General features: G+C 43.7%; 1 protein-coding gene across 1 annotated transcript in view; it reads left to right on the forward strand.

Annotated features, from left to right (window-relative positions):
- The window catches only part of TENM1 (teneurin transmembrane protein 1), a 696,753-nt gene that overhangs the window by 283,169 nt on the left and 398,888 nt on the right, over positions 1–14,696 (forward strand). The window contains exon 6 of the mRNA XM_030210273.1: positions 13,778–13,977. Coding sequence (XP_030066133.1) covers positions 13,778–13,977 — 200 coding nt within the window. The remainder of the gene's footprint in view (positions 1–13,777; positions 13,978–14,696) is intronic.

The following is a 14,696-nucleotide window of genomic DNA, read 5'->3' on the forward strand; positions in this document are numbered from 1 at the left end:
AATAATCCCTGTCCCAAATTCACCTAAGATCATCTGCCAGAGAAAGTAATAGTCTTTATTATCTTTTGCAGAACTCCATTTCATTTGGGATCTAGAAAATTTTCCGTTGTCCAAAATTTGAATAAGTTGCACCAGTACTGCTTGTTCATTTACCTTTCCCAAACAAGGAACAATTGAAACTTGATGGCAATTACTAGCCTTATTCAGAGCCAGACCAGGTTTCTTTAATAATGGTTGAATAACAGCGCTTTTGAAAATGCTAGGAAAGAAACCCTCCTTCAAAGAGCAATTAATAATAGTTTGTATTGGCTGTAAACGTCATGATTCACTTTGCTATATTAACAAGCATAGATCGTTCTAAGGAACTGTTTGTAGCGATTCAGTGCCTGCACATGGAGAAAGAGAATATTTTAAGCACCAACCAATGCAACCAGAGACCGAAAAAAAATGTAACAGAAGGATAAGAGTTTGTCTCGGCCGTAGTGGATTCCAGCGGCTTGATTAAAATTAATTTCCAAGTGCACCTTAATATGTCGTCTGTATATATTTCATTTCTCCAGCTGCAGAAAGAAGTTCTCTCTAGCACAGTGAAAGAACCAGGCACACCCATTAAAGGGGGGCCGACCACAACCGGGCTGAAGGCCAGCGAAGACAGAAGTGTGGGGGAGGGTACAGGGAGGGCCTAGCTAGAGAGCAGAGGTAGTAGTGGGAGGGAAACAAGGGGTAGCAAGGGGAGGGGGCAGGAAAGAAGGGGAGGAGCAAGGGAGGAGGAGAGAGGAATTTGAACTGCACAGGAAGTCCTTTTGAATTTGGAAGCAGGAGAAGAGCAACGCCCACCCGCCCACCCACTTGAGAGGCAAGATTTGTCGCAGCGAGGCGTTAGACTACAATGTTTATGCACAGCCAGCAATGGGTACACAGCAGCTTGACACATAACAGTTACAAGTTTGGGGTAACTACTGCTGCAGAAAGAGTTGTGTGGAAAATTATCAAGTTGATGCAAATGGTAGGCTTGCATGTGAGCAGCCTTGTTATAAGGAAACAACGTGTATACAGCTTGTCTCCTGGCTTGGGCGGCCGGGAGGCCTAGAACGTCATTTTGTAAATGTGGTAGGTGCCTCCTTCAACAGGAAACAACGTGTATACAGCTTGTCTCCTGGCTTGGGCGGCCGGGAGGCCTAGAACGTCATTTTGTAAATGTGGTAGGTGCCTCCTTCAACGGGAGACACCAAGTGACGTCGGGTGCTTGGAAAACAGCACAGGGGGCCACAGGGGCTTGGTACGGCTTGGCCTGTGGCCCAGAATATGCAACTACGTGTAGAAGCTGTGTACCCGGTAGAAATGCATGCTGGCATAATGATTAGTAGAAGATGTAATGTAATTTGTTTAAGTTGTAACAATTTTGATGTTCCTGGCTGCGGCCAAAATAAATCCAATTCTATCGAAGATACGGCTTGTAGTGTGGTATGGTTGATACGTCTGAGTGTGTGACGAATGCCCGAGTTGAGTGCTGAGGTGAAATTAGGAGTAAATCAAACAACTGAGATCATCTCTAGCATAGGGGTGAGGTTGTGCAAAACTAATCTATTTGTAGATATTACCCAATGAAAGAAAGCAAGAATTCTATGAGTGGAGTGGAGGAGTAGCCTACTGATGGCAGGCTGACATCCAGAGAAGCCAAGTTCAGATTCTGAGCCCATTCCCACACAATTCTTGACTCAAGAGGGCAACTCAAACCATTGTCAGTTATCTTTCAGGGCTGTATAGAGAGAGGTGTGACCAACAGAAGAAAAGAGGTTTTAATGCCCCTGTATAAGTCGTTGGTGAGGCCCCACCTGGAGTATTGTGTTCAGTTTTGGAGGCCGTATCTTGCTAAGGATGTAAAAAGAATTGAAGCGGTGCAAAGAAAAGCTACGAGAATGGTATGGGATTTGCGTTACAAGACGTATGAGGAGAGACTTGCTGACCTGAACATGTATACACTGGAGGAAAGGAAAAACAAGGGTGATATGATACAGACGTTCAAATATTTGAAAGGTATTAATCCGCAAACGAACCTTTTCCGTAGATGGGAAGGCAGTAGAACTAGAGGACATGAAATGAGATTGAAGGGGGGCAGACTCAAGAAAAATGTCAGGAAGCATTTTTTCACGGGGAGAGTGGTGGATACTTGGAATGCCCTCCCACGGGAGGTGGTGGAGATGAAAACGGTAACAGAATTCAAAAATGCACTGGATAAACATAAAGGAATCCTGTTCAGAAGGAATGGATCCTCAGAAGCTTAGGAGATTGGGTGGCAGAGCCAGTGGAGGGAGGCGGGGCTAGTGCTGGGCAGACTTCTACGGTCTGTGCCCTGAAAATGGCAGATACAAATCAAGGTCAGGTATACACATAAAGTAGCACATATGAGTTTATCTTGTTGGACAGACTGGTTGGACCGTGCAGGACGTTTTCTGCCATCATCTACTATGTTACTCACGTTAGTATATTTGAGTCTACCTTCATTCCTAGCACCTACCCTAAGGGTCGTTTTACAAAGCTGCGGTAAAAAAGACCCTTTTACTGCAGCGGGTAAAAAGGCCGAAAAAAGAAGTGTCCATGCAGTAAGTTCGCACTTGCCATGCGGCCATTTCGTGGGGGAGCACTTACCGCCACTCACTGAGGTGGTGCTAAGGGCTCCCATACTAACCTGTTGGTATCCGGGCAGAGCACAATGCTGCCTGATTACCGCCGGATAACTCCCTGCGGAAATGTTTTTAAAATATTTCCGCCAGTGGCGGGAATGGCGCACGCTGGGGGTGGAACTACTGCCAGCACCCGCGTTGGGTGCGGCGGTAATTCCGGGTTGCCATGGGCGACCCTTTAGTAAAAGAGCCCCGATTGTTTAGTTGTAAGTTATCACTAATCAATGTTATCTAATCTTTTGATAACGTACTGTTAAATGTAAACCACTTAGAACTTGTCAGTAAAGCGGGTTATAAATGCCAAATTAAATTAAATAAGCAGATGATTGTAATCTTCTAAAGAGTCAGCAAGGGAGGGTCAAGGCAAGGCAAAGTCATGAGCGCCATGACCTCTTACACCTAGGGCCCTGTTTACTAAGCCACGCTATCGGCGTTCTCTAACGCTAGAGACACCCATAGGAATATCATAGCCAAACTAAGGGAATGGGGTTATAATTGGATGAAGGAATATAATACCAGTTTGGAGTGAATAAAGATCCTTAAGTGATTCAAAAGGCATAAGAAGAAACCATAAAGCATGGGAGCAATTTTTTTTTTTTTTTGAAATCTTGTTTATTAACAACCAGAACATTTGTTACAATAACATTCTCAAATACTGAGATGAGTTTGCCAGCCACATTTGTGAAGAATACACCATTCCTCCACATATTTTCAGGACTATCTTATAGTATGTGCTTGTTATGTTACTATCATGTTCTACCTTTATCATGTTACCCAAGATTCTTCTGTAACACGAAACGTTTACTTTGTAATATATATCCACCACTCATGATGTATTGTAAGCCACATTGAGCCTGCAAAAAGGTGGGAAAATGTGGGATACAAATGCAATAAATAAATAAATAAATAAATAGTGTTTGGGACTACATTCTGATAATGCTCATCCATGAAATGTGGGTATGATTCTTTGTGTGATTATAACATTTCATAAACTATGGTTGTGTTTACAGCAGTGGCATAGCTACAGGTGGGCCTGGGTGGGCCAGGGCCCACCCACTTAGGGCTCAGGCCCACCTAACAGTAGCACACATTTAGCGGTAGCTGGTGGGGATCCCAAGCTCTGCCAGCTGAAAACTTCCCCGATGGTAATGAAAACGTTTCTCTCCATGGTTCCAGTACCTGCGCATGCTCATGCCTGCTGCAGATTGCCAAGGTGAAAAGAAGCATTTTTCCACCAGCTGAGATCATTTGTTTGGTGGGGGGGGGGGGGGGGAGAACACTTAGTGCCCACCCACTTCTTGCCTAGGCCCACCCAAAATCTGTTGTCTGGCTACGCCCCTGGTTTACAGAAGCAAGGAGTGGATGTTTTTATTTGGAAGGCTGGAAGTTTATAAAAGCAAGGTTAAAGGGTGATTAAATTATTTCCTTCCTGGAAAGCTGGCTATAAGGCAGTTTAAATAAGCAGATTTCCAGTAAGGAATGATAGTTTTCTATTATGCCAAACAAAACAAATCGGAGAAAATTTTTCTTCACCCAACGCATAATTAATCTCTGGAATTCGTTGCCGGAGAATGTGGTGAAGGCGGTTAGCTTAGCAGAGTTAAAAAAGGGGTTAGACGGTTTCCTAAAGGATAAGACCATAAACCGCTACTAAATGGACTTGGGGAAAAATGCACAATTCCAGGAATAACATGTCTAGAATGTTTGTACGTTTGGGAAGCTCACCAGGTGCCCTTGGCCTGGATTGGCCGCTGTCGTGGACAGGATGCTGGGCTCGATGGACCCTTGGTCTTTTCCCAGTGTGGCATTACTTATGTACTTATATTTTATAAGGTGTTACAGAACAGATCCCTTCGAGATTCTGAGAGTGAGGCTGTAAAAATCAGTTATTTCTGGGGGGGGATATACTTTCCAAAGATTGAAAACAACTCAATTACTATAATCCTCTACTGTAATAATGTATTTAAGATATTCTTGATCATGAAAAGCATGTTGAGCATTTGACTGCCAACCTGTGTTAAACACATTTCAGGTCCATATTCAAACACCATGGTCAGCAGGGTTTTTTGAATGCCAATCATGGCATTTAAGTCCGCGCTGTATATACGTAGTAGATGACGGCAGATAAAGACCTGTACGGTCCATCCAGTCTGCCCAAGATAAACTCATATGTGCTACTTTATATGTATACCTGACCTTGATTTATCCTTGCCATTTCCGGGGTATAGACCATAGAAGTCTTCCCAGTACTTGCCCCGCCTCCCAACCACCGGTGCTGCCACCCAATCTCCGCTAAGCTTCCGAGGATCCATTCCTTCTGAACAGGATTCCTTTATGTTTATCCCACGCATTTTTGAATTCCGTTACCGTTTTTATCTCCACCACCTCCCCGCGGGAGGGAGTTCCAAGTATCCACCACTCTCTCCGTGAAAAAATACTTCCTGACATTTTTCTTGAGTTTGCCCCCCCCCCCCCCTTCAACCTCATTTCATGTCCTCTAGTTCTACCGCCTTCCCATGCACAAGTGGTGCATAAACGAGAGCTCCTAATTATAGAATTTCCCTTTCAGTGGCTGCTGCTCCACAGATAAGCATCTGTTTCTAGATGACTCAGAGCACCGACTTATGAGCTGTAGCAGAAAGAATATTACAGCCCAAGACAACAGTCTCAAAAATCAATAAGGGTAAAAGTAGAAGTCCTTTTGAAAATTACTGTATATAACAAAGTTTATATGATATCTCTAAACAATGCCAATAAAATAGTAACCTACTTAGAAGGGAATGGTTTTATGAGCCCACGTTAGCTTTTAAAAGAAGGATTTATAGCAAATTACAGTAACCATCATATGCAATACTTGTAGAATGAGCCCAGTGCTGTGGAGAGTCGGTCCAGAACAGTTTTTATTCAAAGGATATTGAATCACTTTATCAGCTTGTAACAAAAGCTCCCCTGAAGCAAACAAGAGCCTTGACTTCAAAACCAGATCCATAGAGAAGATTCACTCTAAAAATGATAAACTAAATTACAGCATAAAGAATTCATGTAAGGTTATACGCAGTATCATTACAGAACAGTTTTGCCATAAGGAAGTGCAGATTGGGAGAAATTTCTTTTTCATTTTCAACTTCCATTTCTGATTTGTTTTTTTTTTTTTTAATTGAGCATCAGCCACCGTCCGTGCTCATAAAATTTAAGCTTTACCCCCCTCCCCCCCCCATGTAATAACAGTTTGTATTTGATTTTCTTTTCATTCTTTGAATGTATAATATTCAAGTTCCTTGTTTAATAATCTGGATTTCTTGTCAAAGATTTATATCTTTGTTCTAAAATGGAAATGCAAATAAAAAAACAAAAAAGAATATGTACATTCTGATATTGTCAGATTTTGCCGCTTCAAAGTAAAGGAGATAGAAGTAGAAATGACATCAGGAAACATGGAGGGGAATAATCGAACGGCGCTGGCGAAATAGATTGCCGGCAATCTATTTTGGGGGCGCCGCAAACAGCTGCCCGAACCGTATTATCAAAAAAGATGGCCGGCCATCTTTTTTTTTCGATAATACGGTTTGTCCCGGCCAAATGTCAGAGGTCACCGGGTTTGCGGTGGCCGGTTTTGTTTTTCAGCGATAATGGAAACAAAAAGCAGCCATCTCAACCCCGGCTAAATCCAAGGCATTTGCTCGTGGGAGGGGCCAGCATTTGTAGTGCACTGGTCCCCCTGACATGCCAGGACACAAACCGGGCAACCTCGGGGGCACTTCTAAAAAAACAAAATATATATACAAATACCTCCCAGGTGCATAGCTCCCTTACCTTGGGTGCTGAGCCCCCCCCCCAAATCCCCCCAAAACCCACTCCCCACAACTCTACACCACTACCATAGTCCTTATGGATGAAGGGGGGCACCTACATGTGGGTACAGTGGGTTTTGGGGGGGTTTGGAGGGCTCAACACTTACCACCACAAGTGTAACAGGTGGGGGGGGGGGATGGGCCTGGGTCCACCTGCCTGAAGTGCAGTGCACCCACTAAAAACTGCTCCAGGGACCTACATACTGCTGTCAGGGAGCTGGGGAAGACATTTGAGGCTGGCATGCAGGCTATAAAAAAATGTTTTAATTTGTTTTGTGTGTGTGTGTGGGAGGGGGTTGGTGACCACTGGGGGACTGGAGGTCATCCCCGATTCCCTCCGGTGGTCATCTGGTGAGTTGGGGCACCTTTTTGAGGCTTGGTCGTGAAAATAAAAGGACCAAGTAAACCCGGCGAAATAATGATTTACGCGACTTTTTTTTCCCATTATCCGCGGAAGTCGGCCACCTGATAGCCATGCCCATGCCCGCCCATGTCCCGCCTTCGCTATGCCACCAACACGTCCCCTTGAACTTTCACCAGCTCGGCGACGGAAAAGTGGCGATGGTGTCGAAAAAGCAGCTTTCGATTATACCGATTTCGACGCTTTTGAGAGATCGCCTGCCATCTCCCGATTTATGTCGGAAGATCACCGGCAATCACTTTCGAAAATAAGCCCGATAATCTGCTTCAGGAGGCTGATAGAGGCATGGAATGGCCTCCGGGTGGAAAATGGTGGAGACATTATGAGAGACAACCTGGGATAAACACAAATGGGTCAATATTCAAAGTGATTTAACCAGTCAGAAATGGCTTCTGGCCGATTAATTCACCTGCTCGGGGCAGACTGCTAATTTTCAGCAGGACTTAACCAGTTACTGCTGCTCAAAATAACCAGTTAGCGCCAAACTGAAAACCGGTTATATGAGGGCATCCCAGGGACAGAATTGGCACTTGGCTGGTTATCTGCATAAAAGTTAGTCCTATCTTTACACCAGCTATATTTTAGCCAGTTTTGCAAACCCGGAAATTCAATGCCGATGCCCGGACACGCCCTGACATTGAATTTCTGGGTCTATCACCAGCGGCAGTCGGCAAAATGCTAATCACAGCCCACCACCAGCTGAATATCAGGCCCCCAGATTTCTGGTTGTAGAGAAGAAAGAGGAAAGCCAAAAAATCAATGGGGATCTAAAGCACTGAGCTAGAGGTTGACTAAATGGCCATTGAGGCATTTTAGAAGCACTCTTTGCAATTTAAATATTGGTGTAACCCGGGTCTCGTTGCCACTAGCTCAGTCCCTGGGGTTTGGACACAAAACCCCGCAAACCCAGGCCACAAACCAAATTTTCAGTCCACTCAGTTTTTTTTCCAATTCACACAGTCACAGGTACCACCATTCGAGCTTGGGTGTAAGTTAGGGACAGAAAAGAAATCTGGAGAACAATGGGGAGTTAAGTTGGGTTTGTCACATGTACTTTGCCAGTCCAGAAAGCAAGCGTCCTCACTCTCACGCTGAAGAACCACACGGTGCTCCAAGGATTTTATTTTTTGCAAAGTCAGCTTTTCTGCAACAGGCAGGTAAATCATTTATAACTCCATCTGTACAATCATCAGTTTGTCTCAGCAGTCATCCTGTCCACTCAAGATTGTGCATTACAACCTCAACCACTCTGCAACTTGTTTCACACAGCAAAACCAAGTATTTACAATGCCTCCTGTCCCTTTACTCGTCCCTTTGGGCTATAATCCAAGGCTGCTCCTGATTATCCTGATCACGATCCGGTTCTCCTTCAGGCACAGACCCTTTTGGCTGTCCTCTTTCCGGTGATGCACATCTCAGATCTGCACCCTATCCTTGAACAGGCTCCCCCTGCTCTGTCTCCTGCTCCTGGGCTGGGTTCCCCTTACCCGCCCGGAGCTCCTCACTCCCTCTCAGTTGCTACTTTTAGGAACAGCAACTACTCCTGATTTCAGTCTTAGTTTATTTTGGTACCCTGGAAGGGTACAGGCAACCAAAGACCCTGTGCTCCCTTTTGTAATCCTTTTTATTTACTCTAACTCCTCCTCAACTATCAATCATCCCTACCAAATACTTTTCCTCTGCAAATTATCCAGGAACCCACCCCATGGGCTGGATGCCCACTCGCCTCACGACTCCAAACCCTCCCCCCAATGACTCTGGAGAGCTCTACAACCCATACCTTAGTAATCCCCGATATATAAACATACACCCCAGATAAATGTAGAAAGCCGGGATTTACATATGTAAATCTGCACTATCTGCATATGGCACGTGGTGGTGTTGAAGTGGTGTTTTGGGTGGAACTTGAGTGACATCAAAATCTGCATGTGCTTTTTCCATTTCAGAAAGGGACTGCAAGTCAACGTCGAGATTTGCACCTGCAGCTATGAGGTCGATATTCAACTGGTGGCGGTCAGTGCAGATATTTAATGCTAGGACATGTCCAAGCACTGGCATTGAATATGTGGTTATACATAGATGAATAGCACTTATCCGGTTAAGTGCAATATTCAGCACTTAGTCAATTAAGTTAACTAGAAAACACAGTCCTATCTTTATCTGGTTTAACTTCTCTGGTTAAGTGATAAATATTGACACTTACTACTACTACTAATCATTTCTATAGCACTACTAGATGTATGCAGCGCTGTACACATTATATGCAGGTACTTTTTCTGTCCCTAGAGGACTCACAATCTATGGGGCCCTTTTACTAAGCCATGTAAGCGCCTATGCACACCCAACGTGCGCCAATTCCGAGTTACTGTCCGGCTACTGCGTGGTCCTTATGGTAATTTCACTTTTGGTGCACGTTCACTACGCACATCTGAAAAATATTTTTCATTTTCTGGCGCAAGTCAGCTGCGCGCGTCAAGTGGCGTAGGTCATTACCACCCGGTTACCGCGTGAGACTTTACTGCTAGGTCAATGGCTGGTGGTGAGGTCTCAGACCCAAAATGGACGGGTGACAATTTTCATTTTGCTGCATGTCCATTTTCAGCAAAAAAAATTTAAAAAGGCATTTTTTTACAGGAGTGCTAAAAATGATTCTCCGCACGACCAAAACACGCGTCTACACTAGCGCAGGCCATTTTTCAGCGCACCTTAGTAAAAGGACCCCTAAGTTTTTGTACCTGGGGCAATGGAGGGTTAAGTGACTTGCCCAAGGTCACAAGGATCTTCACTAACCATTAGGCTAGTCCTCCACTCCGGATAAGTATCGACTCCAACCCTGGACCACTTACGATGCAGCTGGTTTGAACATGGGCGCTAATCAGATATATTCAGCATCGCTATCTGGTTAAGTTCTACTGAATATACCCAGTTAGCCCTGGACAAGTGATTTAAATGGCTAGAGGCCTCTCTTGGCCATTTAAATCACTTTGAATATCGACCCCTGTAGGCTTTTAAAAGTGCTTGTTTTTGGTCAGTGCTTTACAGGAGGTGAGCTGATCTCACAGTGATATCCGTCCATTATTTAAACTGCCAGCTAAACCAAGCCAACATCCAAAGGAAGACTCAGTTTCTTAATTTTCAACTGTTTTATTGCAAACTAGTAAAAAAGGCCCGTTTCCGAAACAAATGAAACGGGAGCTAGCCATGTTTTCCTCGTAGTGTGTATGTTGGAGTGTGTGTGTGTGAGAGAGAGTGACTGTGCGATTGTGTGTCAGAGAGAGATTGTGTCTGTGTGGTTGTGTATCTGTGAGTGAGTGTGTGTGTTTCAGAATGACTGTGTGCGAGTGCGTATGTGAGACAATGAGTGTGAGAGAGTGAGTGTGTTCCCCCCCCTACTCCTCTCTTCCCCTTTGCCCCCCTCTCTCCCCCCCCTAGTGGTTGGTGCAGTGGACTTTGATCCTGGGGAGCTGAGTTCAATTCCCACTGCAGCTCCTTGTGACTCTGGGCAAGTCACTTAACCCTCCATTGCCCCTGGTACAAAATAAGTACCTGAATATATGTAAACCGCTTTGAATGTAGTTGCAAAAAAAAAAAACCTCAGAAAGGCGGTATATCAAGTCCCATTTCCCTTTCCCCCTTTCCCTCTTATGATAGCTAAAGTAGCATCCTTTCCCTTACGGGCGAGGGCAGGGCAAACACTCATGGGCAAACTTTGATCTACACTACCACAGATTTAGAATGTTGGGACTTATGAAGGCTTCATTAGAATGTTGGAGGTGCCTTTTATATATAGAGATCAGTGAAACAGATGCATTACTGCATGCAAACATTTGAAAAAACAAGAGTGCTGCCTAGTCAGGATGAGTCCTTGAATCTGGTTGTTGATCAACTGGATGTCAGGCTGCCAGACTGAAGGAGTGGATGTTAAATGACTGGAGATGTGGATTCTGAAATATTGCAGAAGTTAAACTTTAGTAGGAAAAGGATATCTGCCTGTCGACTAAATAGATGCAGGATTCAATACAGATAGGACTGGATGTTTTGCAGAGGATGTTGGCCTTTTAATATAACAATCCACAACAAGGAATAGAGAGTCCTGGTACTACTAAACAAAATAATCTCTCTAGTATAGGTAGCAAAGTACTTTTTAACAAAAATATAGTCCTGCGAAGTGCAATAGAACCTTAATAAGAAAAAGGGGAAAAGCCTCTGAACCCAACCCAGCCTCCAACCAAAATCAATGTTTTCAAACACAAAGGTTGAGGATAATATATGGGTTACTTCTCTTCATTGGCAGAAACAAACCCTTCATTCTTTGGTTCATCAGAGAAGAGGCAACACCGGATCTTGTGTTCTATTGTACTTCACAGGATTATAGTTTTTTTTTTTTTAAGTACTAGCAGGCTTATTTTCGAAAGGGATCGCCGGCGATCTTCCCACACAAATCGGGAGATCGCCGGCGATCTCTCAATCCCAGACAAATCGGTATTATCGAAAGCCGATTTTGGCCGGCCCCGATTGCTTTTTTGTTGCGGCGCTAGCCAACCTTCAAGGGGGCGTGTTGGTAGGGTAGTGAAGGCGGGAAGGGGGGCGGAGTGGGGCGGAGTTACGAGATGGCAGGCTTCACCTTATTATGAAAAAGAAAAACGCCGGCTCGAACGAGTATTTTGCTCCCTGTTTTAGTGGCTGTTTACAGCTTTCAGTCTTGTCCTTTGTTTACCCATTCCTTGCTCGGCTGTCCCTGTACCTTTCCCCTCTGACCCTCAGTCCCTGTGCTGCCTAGCTGTTATCCAGTCCTGCCCTGTCCTGCAAGTCCTACCGGTTGCCTGAAGCCCGGAGCTCAACTCTTGGTGAAAGGTGGCCAAGTGTAGGTGAAGTCTCATTGCTCGTTAGAGTTCTGCCTTGCCTCTGGTGTGGGGTGGTTTTGCCTGCCGCTGCCGCTCCTCGGCGGTGGCCCAAGGGCTCACAAACCTAGTTCCAGCTTTGAAAACGTGAAATATGGTCTATGCCCTGAGAATGGCAAGGACAAATCAAACGCGGGTATACATATAAAGTATCACATACCATGTAAAATGAGTTTATCTTGTTGGGCAGACTGGATGGACCGTTCAGGTCTTTATCTGCCGTCATTTACTATGTTACTATCCCTTAGGATGTAAGCAGTTAACTCGTGATGCACAGCACCAACTGATCAATACAGTTGTATTTGCAAGCTGGGCACAGAAAAGGAAAAGTCATTGTCTTACTCTAATTGTATGCAATAAAGACCACCAAATATGGTTCAGCTGTTTCATTCTCATGAATAAACTTGAATAGAAGCAGATCAGTGCAGCTGAATGTGATCACAAAAGAGCAGAGAATTCAAATGGACATCTGTATTACTAACAGCAGGCATTAGTCAGAAAAATGCACCCATTTACACAATATTGTGTTTCATTAATCAGTTCCATTTTGCTGTGTATTAACACAATTCCTCACCGAGCAGATTTTCAATTGTATTAGTTACTGTGGGAGGTCTTTTACTAAAGCTTAACTCGAGTTATCTGCAGCAGGGCCCATAGGAATAAAATGGGCCCTGCTGCAGATAACTCGAGCTAAGCTTTAGTAAAAGACCCCCCTGTGTTTGTTATATGCTGGTTCCACTTTATGTATGTATGTATTTATTTATTGTATTTTAATTTCTTATATACTGCCTGCAAGCCCAGAAGCTATTGAAGCAGTGTACATTTTTCTGCCCCTGGAGGGCTCACAATCTAAAGGGGGTCTTTTGCAAAGACACTCTAGCGTTTTTAGCATGTGATAATTTTTAGCGTGCGCTAAATGCTAGAGACACCCATATATTCCTAAGCATGTGCTTATTTTTAGGACCCCTAAGTTTGTACTTGAGGCAATGGAGGGTTAAGTGACTTGCCCCAGATCACAAGGATCTGCAGTTAGATTTGAACTGGGCTCCCTTGGTTCTCAGCCTGTTGCTCTAACCAATTTGAGGTAGATTCTGTATAGGATCACCAACATTTAGGCACTGGGAAGGTGCGGGCTGAATGCGAATTTTACAAAGGCAGTTCCGCACTGTGCTATCTTTATAGAATACTAGCTTAAGTCATTTTCGCACCTAACTTTTAAGCACGAACATTTACACCTGCCAAAGACCGGTGTAGATGCTTGCGCCTAACTACTGTCGGTTAGGCGTGAAAATGGAAGCATGCTATAATTCCGTGCCTAAATCCTGGGAACGCCAATGCTCTGCTCATGCCCCTCCCTTGGCTATGCCCCTTTTGGCATTGTGTGCGAAATGAATTAGGCGCACAGGTTAGAGCATAGGGGCGCAGAGCAGATGCACTCATGACCAGTACTTAGCGCTAATTGGTGCTTGTGAAGGCCAATCACCATTTTATGCAATTACTTTACATGCCTATCTGCGATCTTCATCCAAAATTTCATACCTAACTTTGGACGATCTATACAGAATTTGGGAGTTTGTGTATATTTATTTCCCAGTCTCTGCTTCTCCATTTCTTTTAAATACTTTAGTTTCCTGAATCTTTCTTTCGGATAACAGTGCACTGTAACAGTTAATATTACTTTATGAAGAGGTCTTGTGAACCAAACTTACCTAATCCAATCAAATATTGACATTTTTATTGCGCTTTACCGAGGTGGCTCAAGGCAGATCGCAATCAAGAAACAGATCAAAGAGATAGTCCCTCTTATAACGATATGTTTCCATTACGGTTATCATGACTTATACTGCAAACATGTGTTTCACACTTCCTCCATTTAAGAAATAGGAGATTAATACTTTTCTCTATTTGTGAACAAAACAGTGTCTCAAAGAGAGAGAACCATAGACTCAGGAGAAGTGGACATTGGAACACAGATCATGCAGACCATCCCTCCTGGCTTATTCTGGCGTTTCCAGATAACAATCCACCACCCTCTATACTTGAAATTTAACGTTTCTCTGGCGAAGGACTCCCTTCTTGGCATTTATGGGCGCCGGAATATCCCACCCACACATACACAGGTAATTTCATTGGTTGAGACTTTCTTTATTCTAGGCCCATGTTACAGAATGTGATAACCATTGTTTGTATAATTGGAGCTATGGATGTTAGATTTAGATTATAAAGAATTCTGTATTGTGTTTTCAATACGTATGATAATTCTTATTTATTTATTTATTTATTTATTAGGATTTATTTACCACTTTTTTGAAGGAATTCACTTGAGGCAGTGTGCAGTAGGAATAGATCAAACATGAGCAATAGACACTTACAGCAGTAAAACAAATTTCAAAAACAATACAATGTATGGCATGGTATACTATTTACAATGTCAACACAATACGTAATAGAATATTATAATTGATAGTGAAGGGTAAAGCAAAGATGTAACATACAGATAGGTAAGAAAGTAGGAAGAGTTAGAAAGTAAGGTGATTGATTTAAAGAAAGTTGCGCATGAGGTCAGAGAAATGGTTAAATATTATGTCAGCTAGAGTAGGAGTGGATAAATATATCCTGCTGCATATATGCAGCCTGAGTCACTCCTTGTCTGTGTGTGAGTGAGACTAGCAAGTTAGATACTTCTTCCATTAAAGGCCTGGTTGAAGAGCCAAGCTTTCACCTGTTTCCTGAAGTAGAGATAGTCTTGTGTTAAGCGCAGCCTTTCAGGCAGTGCATTCCAGAGTGTAGGGGCTACTCCGGAGAAGGCTCGCTTGCGGGTATCACATCGTGTAATGTT

The sequence above is a fragment of the Microcaecilia unicolor genome, chromosome 7 (genome assembly GCF_901765095.1).
Source record: "Microcaecilia unicolor chromosome 7, aMicUni1.1, whole genome shotgun sequence".
Lineage (NCBI taxonomy): Eukaryota > Metazoa > Chordata > Amphibia > Gymnophiona > Siphonopidae > Microcaecilia > Microcaecilia unicolor.